General features: G+C 36.5%; 1 protein-coding gene across 1 annotated transcript; it reads left to right on the plus strand.

Moving 5' to 3' along the window:
- Positions 1-4,531: 4,531 nt before the first annotated feature.
- On the plus strand, positions 4,532-5,464 carry LOC112605980 (olfactory receptor 149-like). Its single transcript, XM_025355842.1, has one exon. It carries the CDS (start codon positions 4,532-4,534, stop codon positions 5,462-5,464), a length of 933 nt encoding a protein of 310 aa, XP_025211627.1.
- The last annotated feature ends 8,089 nt before the right edge of the window (positions 5,465-13,553 follow it).

Raw genomic sequence — 13,553 nt, forward strand, 5'->3', positions numbered from 1 at the left:
TTCCATATGCATATCCTGAATCGCATAAAGATTATTTTCTCTTCTGACTTAAATTCAACGAATCAATCTTTGGGGCATTAGGGTCCAAGTAACCATGCTTGATTATTGCCTCTTTGGCTTCTTTGAGAGAGTCTCCCACTGCCACCAACAAATGGACAGATAATATGTGAATAGTTATTTTTATTAGAATAATTGGGGGTTACTATAAATACATGAACATGAAACAGTAAAACCTTTCATTTAAAGGGTGGGATCTACCTCTATGGGTGAGGTCTTTTCGGTTATGTCTAGGACAAACTCTGCAGGCTTACTGAATATTTGAATTCATAAGTAGAAGTAAAACAAGGAGATACGCTGTTATTTCTGAATGAAATGAATATGATGCAAATTTATCTTTTTTACACCATAATCTGAAGTATGTTCTTGGGGATTATCATTAGGCACTAAAATTTCTCTGTAGCTGTACAACCTGTTAATTTAGTATAATATAATCTTGAGAGACTCGTGTCTGTCTCCTCAGCTATAACCTGGTGCCATAAACTCATGTTGTGCACATGTACCCTAGAACTTAAAGTATAATAAAAAAAAATAAAAGAAAGAATAATATATAAAGACAGTTAATGGCTGCAAGGATGCCAGGAAAACTTTTCCAAATTTGGAAGTATGAATCTGTGAGTGATTTTTTTCCCTTACTCAGGGGCAATTTCTCTCTGCACCAAGTAATTTTGGAGACAGCGAAGGTGTAGTAGAAATAAGACTGAACATGGAGTCAGAAGATTTGGGTATAACTTACTCTTCACTTTTTAGTTTCAGAAAAGTTTTTAGGTCACTGATTTTCAATGTCCTTATCTGGATTATACAACAGTCTTGCAAGGCTTTTCTGAGAATGAATTAAGAGAAAATAAAATTACATTATAAAAGTAAAGCAATACAAAATAAGATTATTTAGAATTATTGTCTTTAAATGAATATTAGGAAGTCAGAATTAGTAACTACTCAGCAAAGCATTCCTACTGTTCTGTGTATGAGACCCAAATCTGCCCACTAACAGATGTAGATACTTGTTCAATTCACTTACATTCTTTGTGCCTTGGCTTTCTGATGTAAAATGGGAATTAACACTACCTGTTTTACAGAGTTTTGGTAAAGACTAAGGGAGTTAATATGCATAAAATATTCAGTACGATGCTTGTACGTATTTGTTTTTAACATAATTGAGGATTTTTGTTTTTTAAAGCTACATACCGTACACAAAAGCATCCCAATGAGCATCTACCATCCCAAGGGACTCTTCTTCAGCGGCATTCTGGCTTTCCCCATGGCATGTGCTTCTCTTCTTCTAAGATGCATTAAAAATGGTATTAATTTGTTACTATGGTAAGTACTACACATATATTCATAGTTCTTATTGGTTTTTCTGTTTGTTGTTTTGGGGGGGGTTTAAACTTTTATTTTGGGTTCAGGAGTACATGTGAAGGTTTGTCACATAGGTAAACTCATGTAATGGGGGTTCGTTGTGTGGATTATTTAATCACTCAGGTACTTAAGCCCAGTATCCAGTAGGTATCTTTTCTGCTCTTCTTCCTCCTCCCACCTTCAATCCTCAAGTAGACCCCCATGACTATTTCCTTCTTTGTGTTCATAAGTTCTTATCATTTAGCTCCCACTTATAAGACAGAACATGCAGTATTTTGTTTCCTGTTCCTGCATTAGTTTGCTAAGGGTAATGTTTTAAAGGTGAATAGATCTATCATGTTTGAAGTACAGGTGTTGAAATGTCACCACAGGCAAAGACATAAACATGTAAGAGACAGGCACAAAAAGAACCATGAACCCTTGAGGTCAGGGTTGGAGTCCATTCTTCAGACAAGCACACTGGGAAAAGGTGTATATATTTTCTCTTTCAAAGCATCTCACTTTTGCTATTTTATTTTGGGTGGCAAATGTGGTTAATTTTAATTGCTCCCTCTTAGCTACCAATGACTACATCATGAGAAATGCCCAACGGTATCTGAAGAAAGTAATCCAGGGAGAATGAATGTGTTCAAGTCTTGATAGTATACCCCCTTGGGACCTCCTTCTATAAACACCAAATTTCAGTTCCTGAGGCTGAGATACCACACTCTTCTGGAAACCAGAGAATGTGACTTGGATTCTCTTTTACAATACTGCAGAAAATTCCACAATGATCTATGTGGACTGCATGAGTGTTCAGAGGTATTAAAGTTTGAGATTTTGTATTTAAATGTATGATTCATTTAAGTGTATTTTTATATGAGGTGTTAGGCATGGGTCTGTGATCATTAGTTTTGTTTTTGTTTTGTTTTGTTTTGTTTTACTGTATGAATGGCTAATTGTTTCAGAATTATTTGGTATTTGTTGAAAAGATCATTTTTCTCTATTCACTTGCAATTGCACAATTTTTCAAGAATTAATTGACCACATATGTGTGGTTCTGTTCTCAGAATCTCTGTTCTGTTCTATTGAGCTATAAGTCTCTTCATCAATACCATCAAGACCACATGGTCTTGATTTAACATAGCACTATAGTAAGTTTTAAAATCTGGTAGTATGAGCCCTCAAACTTTGTTGTTTTTCAAAAGCATTTGTTTATTACAATTATTATTTTTTACATATAAACTTTAGAATCATCTTCTTAATATCTAAAAAAAAAACCTGTTGGAATTCAGATGGAGATTGCATTGATGATACACGTTAGGGAGAACTGATTTCTTAACAATGTTGAGTCTTTCAATTCATAAACAGAGTTCATTTCTCCATTTTTATATGTCTTATTTGATTGCTTCCATTAATGTTTTATTTTCAATATACTGATCCTGCACATACTTTACTAGACTCGAAACTGTGTATTTTGGTGCTGTTATAAATGATAGTATTCATTTTACTTTTGATTTACAATTTTTGGTTGCTAATCTATGGAAATATAACACATTTTTGTATATTGACTTTGCATCCAGTGACTTTGCTAAACTCCCTTATTAGTTCTAGAAGCTTTTATTGTAGATTCCTCGGGATTTATTATGGAGATAAACATATTGTATGTAAATAGAAAAATTTTTTACTTTGTATCCTCTTGAGTTGTTTCTGCCTTTGTCGCACTGGTTAGAACTCCCAGTATGATGTTAAATATTTCCAATCTCTTAAGCATCAATTCTACATTTCAGTTCTGAAAGTTTTCTCTGTTTCATTTTTTATAGTTTATATTTGTCTACTGAGAACTTCTAATCTTTCATTTATTTTAAATTTATTTATTTATACCTCATGGAGCACAGTCATAACAGATACTTTAATATTTTTGATAATTCTAAAGTCTGGGTAATCTCAGGGTTGGTATTTGTTGATCATCTCTTCTGTTGAGAATTGGTTACATTTTCTTGATTTTTTTGTATGCTAAATAATTTCAGATTTCATTCTGAATGCTTTTCATGTTATGCTATTTAGACTCTAGATCCTGTTAAAATTCTCTGGAGAATATTGATTCTTGTTTGTTTCTTTGTTCGTTTTAACACATTGTCAATCCATAGCATCAGACAAGTAGTTCCTCTTGCCTTCCATGGGCAATGTTTCCAATGTCAGTTCAATTTTCAAAGCCTTTAATATGCCGCATTGTGTTTGTCCTTCGAATGTACTGCTCAGAAGTTAGTATGAGATTTTGTCACTCAGGGGTCAAAGCTTTTGTGATACTTCCTTGGGTCTGTTCCACACATGCACAGCTTAGGAGTGAGCTCTGGCTTTGTTTCCTTCTCCAGCTCTCTTATCTAAAGAAATATACACCAATCTCCCCTGTCGACCCCTTTACACACACACACAAACACACGCCCACACACACACACACACTCCTCCATGCTTGCATCCTCTGTTCAGAAAGTGGAGTTTATCTCTAAGTTTTTGTTTCTCATGCTATTGCCTCATAGTTTTAAAATTGCCAAGACTGTTGTGACACAGCTGGAATTAAAACTAGAGAGAGAGACAATGCAGGAATTCCCTCACATGCTTTGACCACAGAGGCCTCTTTTATCAGGTTTCCTAGTGAAAAACATGGGTCATCTATTGGGGTTTCAGCATCCTGAGCAGCCTCCACTCTGTTCTGTAACTTTGGCCACCCTCCGTTCAAAACCACAAGATTAGAGGAGAAATGTAGCAGAAATTCGTATTTGTAGGGGTTTCTCCTCTAGGTTTGTCTCCTCTTGCCCATCTGCCTCTTCTGTTTGCTTTTCAGAGTTCTTAGGCAAATAAGTTTTGTGATTTTATATAAAGTTTAATTGTATTCTGTGAGAAAGAGGCTGTGGTGACCTTAATCCAACTTGGCCAAAACCAAAAGTTAAAGACTACGGTCAAGAATTTTTATCATCCTTATATTTTTATGTAGATCTGACCCTACATAAGAAGGTTGATTGTGGAATGTTAAAACATGAAGCCAGCACATCTGTCACACAGCTTCCTGATTTGATGTCTGTATTCATACTTTGCAGGCCTGTGTTCTTTTTTGAGGTCCAACGCTCTGACAAAGATGAGGAATTTCTCCGTGGTGACTGAATTCATCCTGCTGGGCATCCCGCACACGGAGGGTCTGGAGACTATGCTGTTGGTCCTGTTTTTGTCCTTCTACATCTTCACCCTTATGGGGAACCTGCTCATCTTGCTGGCTATTGTCTCCTCCACTCGGCTTCACACGCCCATGTACTTCTTCCTGTGCAAACTGTCTATTTTTGACATATTTTTCCCTTCTGTGAGTTCCCCTAAGATGCTGTGCTATCTTTCGGGGAACAGCCGAGCCATCTCCTATGCAGGCTGTGCATCCCAGCTCTTCTTCTACCATTTCCTGGGCTGCACTGAGTGTTTCCTGTACACGGTGATGGCCTACGACCGCTTCGTTGCCATTTGTCATCCTCTACGCTACACCGTAATCATGAGCCACAGAGCGTGCGTCATCCTAGCCATGGGGACCTCATTCTTTGGCTGCATTCAGGCCACCTTTCTGACCACTCTCACCTTCCAATTGCCTTACTGTGGCCCCAATGAGGTGGACTATTATTTCTGTGATATCCCAGTCATGCTGAAGCTGGCTTGCGCAGATACCTCAGCCCTGGAGATGGTGGGGTTCATCAGTGTGGGCCTGATGCCCCTCAGTTGTTTCCTTCTCATCCTCACCTCTTACAGCTGCATCATTTGCTCCATCCTGCAGATCCACTCTGCCGAGGGCCGACGCCGTGCCTTCTCCACCTGCAGCGCCCACCTCACTGCCATCCTCCTCTCCTTTATGCCAGTGGTTCTCATCTACCTGCAGCCCACCCCCAATCCCTGGCTTAATGCAACTGTTCAAATCCTGAATAACTTGGTCACCCCCATGCTGAATCCTTTGATCTATAGTCTGAGAAATAAGGAAGTTAAATATTCTCTGAGAAAGGTTCTGCAGCCAATAGCTTTCCTTCCTGGGAGGTGATAGAAAAGGATCCGTAGGTTAACACTAATAACACCACAATACTTAAAAAGGTATTGCCTTTTGTGTAATAAAGAGCACAGATATTCTCATGGCCCCCTTTTACAGGTGACAAAGTGAAGACTTGAAGACATAAAGTGAATGACTTAAGGTGAGGTAACTAATAAATTATCCTGTCCGGGAAAAATTATCTCTTGCCACTTGGCAAGACATTCTGGACCTTCTCTTCACTTGTCCCTTCAATTTTTCTGCCCTTACATCTTCTCCATCTCTCCTATTTCTCCTTACTCTGGCACTTTTTCATCTCCGCTGGCATGCTTATCTAATTAACCCATTAAGTGTCAGCACTGATTAAACAAACCTTCCTTTGATAGTGTAGAAGTTGCAGAAAAATGGAAGAGGTTCAGCTACATGGAGGTGGTATCCTGCAACTTCTTAAGCATAAAGAAGTTGTATAAAATAAAAAAACTTCTGGATGGAATGTAAGGCAGGTCTCTTATGGATGAATCCGAGGAACTAGTGCACTCTGTCACCTATAAAGCCCATCTGTTAGTCTTAGATCTATAAACAGGCCTTGGTCTGGTGCTGAAGCAGTAGGTGAAAGAGAATGTGGAGAGGGTGGATAAAAGGAGTCTGTGAGGGGTGACTGCTTCTGTTGTTTTTTAGTATTAGAAAATGTGAGTCTGGCTGTGTCATCCCCGGCACAGACATGGGGCATTGCAAAGTCCAAGCTGCTGTTTTATGGTTTGGATACTCTGTTTACACAAAGCCTTTGACTTCAGTTTTCTCCCACCTATATGTCTTTGTTCTTCCTAGTGAGCTTAACATAAGAAATGTGCTATTTACAATTCAGACCACAATTTGATGGGAAGAAGAGCAGTGAGAAGATGGTGATGGGAAAGAAGGGGACTGTGGGAAGAAAAGGGGGTGCCAAGGAGGGAAAGGCAGAGGCAAGTCTCCCTTCCTTTTGACTCTCTTCAGGATCTGAGGTCAGTCAAGAAATCTGCGGTCAGCCAGGGAATCTGCCAGATTGAATCAGACACAACATTTGTTTGGACCTCATATGAGGGTAGTGAGCAGATCCACGCTTTTGAAGGAAGCACACTTTTTCCTGCTCAATTTTCTCAAGCTCTGCACCTTTTATTCTCTCCACCTGCAGTGCTCTTTCAAGTCTTCAGCTGGACAAACTCATTCCCATCATTCAACGCCCAGTTCAAATGCCATTTACCATGCAAAAACTTTATCTCAAGCAGAGTCAGAGTCCCCACTTTTCTATGTTTTGAATCAGACTTGACAATGTCATCACTCCATTGTGTCGGAATATGTTTTGGCAAAGCATTTTCGAAAAGCAAAAGTCAGATAGGTTCATGGAGCATGAGGACAAAAAAGGGCCCATTGGGGATGGACAATACAGAAGTGACAGCTCATTTGTTGACCTGATGTAGGTCTGAATCCCAGATGATTTTTTGTTGTGGTTGGTGAAACAGAATTTCAGTCTCCTCATATCTGTCAGTTTTTGTTCACCTATTAAGCATCTCCAGAGTAATGAGAGCATATTCTTCTTCTAGCCTTTGAGAAAAAACTTCAGTGATAGTCACAGTCCTTGTCTTTTAAAGAGTTTTTATCAAATGAGGAAACATTATAGCAGTCATTTTCATATTTGTTCAAAAAAACATTTACGAAGCTGTCATTTAGGCAAAGCGCAAAATAGAGAGGAAGGCAGGGAAATAGAGCACCAAAGACCAAAATGTAGTAAGTGAACTAATGCACACATTCAATAGATAACTGAGGATATCAAGGCCCTCCGTCTAATCCTTCCTTCTCCTACTTACTTAAAGTTTGGCCCAGAAGAAAATGAGTTGTTGGGGTGAGGAAATCTTCATTAAGAGAAATTTAAGTCATCATTGCTTACTAAGCAACCTTAATAAACAGGGAGCTTAGTAAGTAGAAGAAGAAATTCATATATATATATGTGTGTGTGTGTATATATGTGTATGTTCTGTCTCGAGTTGTGAGCTTCGTTTTCTTCCCTCGCAACATGGAAATAGCAATGCCTTTCTTTCATTGCTGTTGTAAAGATTGAATGACACAAAAGCAAAATACTCATCTGACTTAATGTAGGGACTCCAAAAACTTGGTAATTATAATATTTTTTGTATTTTTAAGAATTGTTTTTAGCTTACTCCCTCACTTCATTCTGGTCTTTAATGCTCAAATGTTACAACCACAGAGAATACTTCTACACTTATACTATTAAAGTACTCTCCCCCCTTATCACACTTTTCTTACGTATCTTGCTAAATGTATATATTTTTAACTTTCGTTTTAGGTTCAGTTTTCTCTGCTTTAGTTTTTGGAGTTTATATTTGTCTACTGAGAACTTCTACTCTTCCATTTACTTTAAATTTGTTTATTTATATCTTACAGAGCACAGTCATAACGGATGCTTTAATATTTTTGATAATTCGAATGTCTGTGTAATCTCAGGGTTGGTATTTGTTGATTGTCTCTTCTGTTGAGAATTGGTTACATTTTCTTGATTTTTTGTATGCTAAATAATTTCAGATTTCATTCTAGACACTTTTCATATTATGCTATTTAGACTCTAGATCCTGTTAAAATTATCTGGAGAATACTGATTTTTGTTTGCTTGTTTGTTTGTTTTAACACATTGTCAATCCATAGCATCAGACAAGTAGTTCCTCTTACCTTCCATGGGCAATGTTTCCAATGTCAGTTCAATTTTCAAAGCCTTTAATATGCCACATTGTGTTTGTCCTTCAAATGTACCCCTCAGAAGTTAGTATAAGATTTTGCCACTCAGAGGTCAGTCTAAGACCTGGGTGGTGTTTCAAATTGTGATTCAGTTTTCAAAGACTTTGTGATACTTCCCCGGGTCTGTTCCACACATGCTCAGCTTAGGAGTGAGCTCTGGCTTGTTTTTCTTCCCCAGTTCTCTTATCTGAAGAAATATACACCAGTCTTCCCTGCTGACCCCTGTACACACACACACACACACACACTCCTTCATTTATTATTATAAACTAGGGTTCATAATGGAAATGTAAGATTCATTTAACATTCAAAAGTCAATCAGTGTAATTCACCAATAAACAAGACAAAATAGAAAAGCCTATGTGCATTCCCATTAAAAACTCTCAGGAAATTCGGAATAAAGGAGCATGTCCTCAACCTGTAAAAAAGCATTTACTAAGATTGTCGGCTAACATTATGCTTAACGGTGAACGACTGAATGCTTCCTCTGTCCGTTTTTGAGCTTTCATCTCTCATTTCTAAATTCATCCTTTTTACAGTCTCTGTAATAATGAAGCTGAGCCTTGTAAAATAGTTCTTCTTTGCCCTTGGATAGCGTGTTATGTGTTGTCAATACAGGGCCCTGGAGGGACACCTAAAGAGAAACGGATTTTGTCCTCCTGGTAAAGGCTTGTCTCTCTTGCCCATATTCTATAGAGCATATTTTCTTTTTCTCCACTGTAGGGCCTCTCATGGTTTCTTCCATGCTAGGCTTGCGTGGGCTGGAAATTTCTCCAGCAGTTGGCCACCACTCATTTTTATTTATTTATTTTTTCACCACTAAACTGAGGCAGTGGTGGCATTGCCAAGAGACTTGAAAGAAACTTGCAACCCAACAGAGATCAATGTTCTTCCTACCTCAGGGCACATGCACGTACCCTGGGGGGCGGTCCCACAGGGCAATTAATGCAGCAAGCTAGGTACACAGTTTTTACCTGATGCAGCCAGCCTGCTGCCTCAGCCCAAGATGGACAGTTTTATCATTTAGATAACTAAATCTTGCTAATTGTGCAGCATTAGGTAGACAGTTTGGAGACCAGTCTCTTATATTGTTATAATCCAAATTAAATATATAAATGCTTTGAAAATTATGCTTCATATAGAAAATATAAATTAGCAATGACTAATATACATTTATTATAAACAAATATAAAACATGCAAGCATAGAATAAAGACAAATAGCACACTCCTCAGAAATAACCATAATAATATATTCCTGTACAATTTTCATCAATATATGTGAGGGTGTATTCATTTACTTATATAACTACTAGATGACATTTAATTTGGTATAATCTTTCTGAAATGTGATATATAGCTAACGTTTATAAAATATTCTTATCATTGACCCAGAAACTACTTTTCTAAGAACAAATTTTAAGGAAAGAGTATGAATAATAATGTAGCTATTAGAATGACTTGACAGTTTGTATCATCAAAAAGGAAAACTAAAAGAAACCTAATTGTTTAAAAAAAAGGAATGAACTATCACTCAGTAAATATTAGCTATTCCTATTAACAGGACGTCTTAGAGCTGAAAATAGTCATCAAGTTTATTTGATCAATTCACCGTTTTTAATTGAGGCCCAGAAAGAGGACACTATATGCCTCAGTAGTCATTCCATGATAATGTAAATATGTATCTAATTAACAGTTTATCTTCTACTATGCTATTTTATCTACTATAATAACAAACATAAATTAAAATACCATTTAAATTGTAATTAAAATAAAATGAAGGGGAGGACGAGCATAGCTGATTTTTTTCACTTTGTTCCATTTTCCTACTTAGTGGATTGTACTTATTTGGCTTCACACTCGGCCTTTCTACAGGGAAAGAATGAGTCATGCGGACTGCATTATGCAAGTTCCGGTGACAAACTCAGTTCTCCTTTAAATTAATATATTGACCTTCTGGTTGTGGATCTATCTCCCACGTAACCTGACTGAATCAGAAGACTGACAATACCTTCCAATGTCCTGCATTTGTTGTAATTTAAAAACTAGCATTCTGCTCCTGTGCATCAGCTGGTTGAGCTTGGTTACTGTGAAATCCATTCCCAAAAGAATGATTTCCTCTGCAGACAAAATTAGATGTGCAAGCTTGCAGAGCTGAGGGCAGATTCTAGACTAAAATTAATATAGCAGGGCTGTGACTGTCATTCTGTGGGGCCTTTTGAACAGCCTGCCAGGCTTCTCCTGGGGTGCACTTATCTATATTAAATATTCCCTACACAATTATACTGATAGAACTGTGGAAGACAGAGGCTTAGGCGTTTTGTGCTGGAGCCAGGTTTCCAATGTAAGTCCTCTAAGTCCTGGTTCTATGCTCTTTTGATAATTCTTAAATTTTTCTACTAAAGTAACTCAAATGGCAGATAAGAGTTAATATGCTAAAGGCATGAAATGAGGAGGAGAATACAGGTTAAAATTGTGGCAATTTTTAAGTGTCTTATTTATATTCAACCTTCTAGTACATCAATAATTTTAACATAAAAATTGCTGGGTTTACACCATCACATTTTTAAGCCAAATTAGGTCTTTAAGAAAATGAACTCTGTTTATGCTTTACATGAGTTTTCCCAAGTCTGTCTTCAGCTGTGCCTTGTCCACAATTTGAGAAACACTGTATTGTTTTCTTCCCAGCCATGTTAAAAGACACTGTGAATGTTTGTGAGAGATTAATGTTTGTGGATGATGTTATCACTCCTAAATAGATTGTAAACCTGTATGCAGAAAGGTATGTGTATATGTATTGGGTCTGACATTTCATTACAAATAACTATTTCTCAATATGTTGAGATTCTCTTTAAGGTTTATAGCCATAAAACTGATAGCTTCCTGAGAAGTGCATGTACAACTTGCCTGTACCCATTTTAGGAAAAAGAAAATCCAAGCCTTTAAAGAAGAAAGGGCTTCATAGTTTTCAAGTCAGAGGAATCATAACAAATGATGTTGTATCAAATTTATAAAGATTTACAATTTTATGTGTTCCCACATTTTACTTATCTTACTCTCATGACGGTTTTATAAGAAAGGAAGAATTAGAGTAGTGTAATTTCTTTACAAATGAGTATATCCAGGAATACAATTTCACAAGCGAATCTGGAGCCAGGGCTTCCTGTCTCCCACTTTACTCATGGCCTCCTGACTAGGAAAGATAAAGGAGACCAAAACTACAACCAGTACAGAAATGAATCTGTATTAGTCCGTTTTCACATTGCTATAAGGAACTGCTTGAGACTAGGTAATTTATAAAGAAAAGAAGTTTAATTGACAATTGACTCACAGTTCTGCATGACTGGGGAAGCCTCAGGAAACTTACAATCATGGCAGAAGGGAAAGCAGGCACATCTTACATGGCAGGAGGTGTGAGACAGAGCAGGAAAAACTACCATTTATAAAATCATCAGATCTTGTGAGAATTCGCTCACTATCACAAGAACAGCATGGAGGAAACCGCCCCCATAATCCAGTCACCTCCCTCTCTTGACACTTAGGGATTACAGGTCCCTCTGTCAACACATGGATGTGGACACAGGGCTAAACCATATGAGTCCTTGACATGTAGTGGTAGTAAATGGTCATATCTGGCCGATTCTGTGAAGTTAAACATTGCTCCATTTGTTTACTGGCTACTGGACATTCTGTTTTCAGTGTGAATTGCTGCTTATATCCTTTGCCTGGTTTTCTATTAGGCTCCTTGTCCTTCACTTATTAATTTGTGGGGTTTTTTAAAGTATGGATATCAATCCTTTTGTGTTTCAATTATCCTTTTCTGATTTGTAGCTTGCCTTTAGCTTCTGTATGATGCCTTTATTGTGAAGTTTTTTAATGTGGCTATATTTATGACTCATTTTCTTTAAAAATTATGCTCACTTGAAGTCATAAAGTCCTCTATATTCTCCTATTTTTATATTATAATCATTTCAGAATAATTACATATAGCAAAATGAACAGGTATTAAGTATATAATTCAGTGAGTTTTGATAAATATATTCACTCAAATAACTAGTATACTTATTAAGATAAGGAGTAGCAGTGCAAAATATGGGTTATGGGGCAAATCCAGCCCATAGTTTAGTATTGTTTATGAGCTAATATCACTTTTTACATTTTTAAATGGCTGAAAAAAATTAAAATAAGATTATATAAAATTCAAATTTTAATATTTATAAATAAAATTGTATTATACAAGGCCACATTCATTCATTACAATATAATTGTTGAGTAGTTGCGATGGAAACCTTATGGTCTGTGGATTCTAAAATATTTGTTATCTGGTTCTTTAGAGAAACATGTCAGTCTCTGATACAGGCCATTTCTATCACCTGAGAAAGTCCTTTTGTGTTTATATCCAGTATGAGTACTTACTTTTTCCAAAGAAACAATCACCATTATGAATTTTATCTTCACAGGTTTATAGTGCCTATTCTTGCACTTGAAATAAATTGATTCATATTGTGAGTACTCTTGTGTTTGTAGTTTCTCGGACTGGACATATTATTAAATGATATTCATCTGTTTTGTTGCATGCCTCAATAGATTATCCCTTTTTATTACTAAGTGGTGTTCCATTATACATATATTCCGTAATTTGCTTCTCTGTTTATCAGATGATGGACATTTCTTGATTTTTCTGCTATTATCAATAAAGATTTAATAGACATTCTAGTATATTTTTTTTCTGCACTGTTTAACATTTTACACTACAACGTGTAATATTTGAGAGATGCCATTTCTCTGAATCCTCTCCAATACTTAGTATTTTAATCTTTTAAATTTTAATCCCTCTAGTGGTGTGTAATGGTATCTCTTTGTGGTTTTAATTTGAATTCTCCTGATGACTATTAATATTGAAATTGCTTAATGTATTTGTAAGCCTTAGTATACAGTTTATGTAAAGTTTCTTTTACTAATTTCTTAATAATTGGTTGTAGGAATTATTTATAAAAGTTGGATATAAGTCATCTGTTGGACACATTTGTTTTGTGTTTGTGTATGTGTGTGTACATTATTTTTTCCAGGCTGTGTGTGCACTTTCTTTTTTTTCTAAAACAATGCCTTTTAATAATAAAAAATTAAAATTTTGATGGAGTCACATTTATCATTTTTCTTGGTATTCTATGTAAGAAATGTTTGACTACCTCCCAGTCACGAAGATAGGTCTTATGTTCCCTTCTGTAACCAATTTCTAGTTAGTGCATGTGTATGGTATAAGGAATTGAATCAGGTTCAGCTTTTAGAAACAGATATCTAGTCAATCAGAACAATCTC

This window comes from Theropithecus gelada, chromosome 14 (assembly GCF_003255815.1).
Source record: "Theropithecus gelada isolate Dixy chromosome 14, Tgel_1.0, whole genome shotgun sequence".
In the NCBI taxonomy this organism is placed as follows: domain Eukaryota; kingdom Metazoa; phylum Chordata; class Mammalia; order Primates; family Cercopithecidae; genus Theropithecus; species Theropithecus gelada.

Bases quoted from the DNA above. Each gene is read 5' to 3' on its own strand.
- LOC112605980 (XM_025355842.1), top strand. From the start codon at position 4,532: ATGAGGAATTTCTCCGTGGTGACTGAATTCATCCTGCTGGGCATCCCG.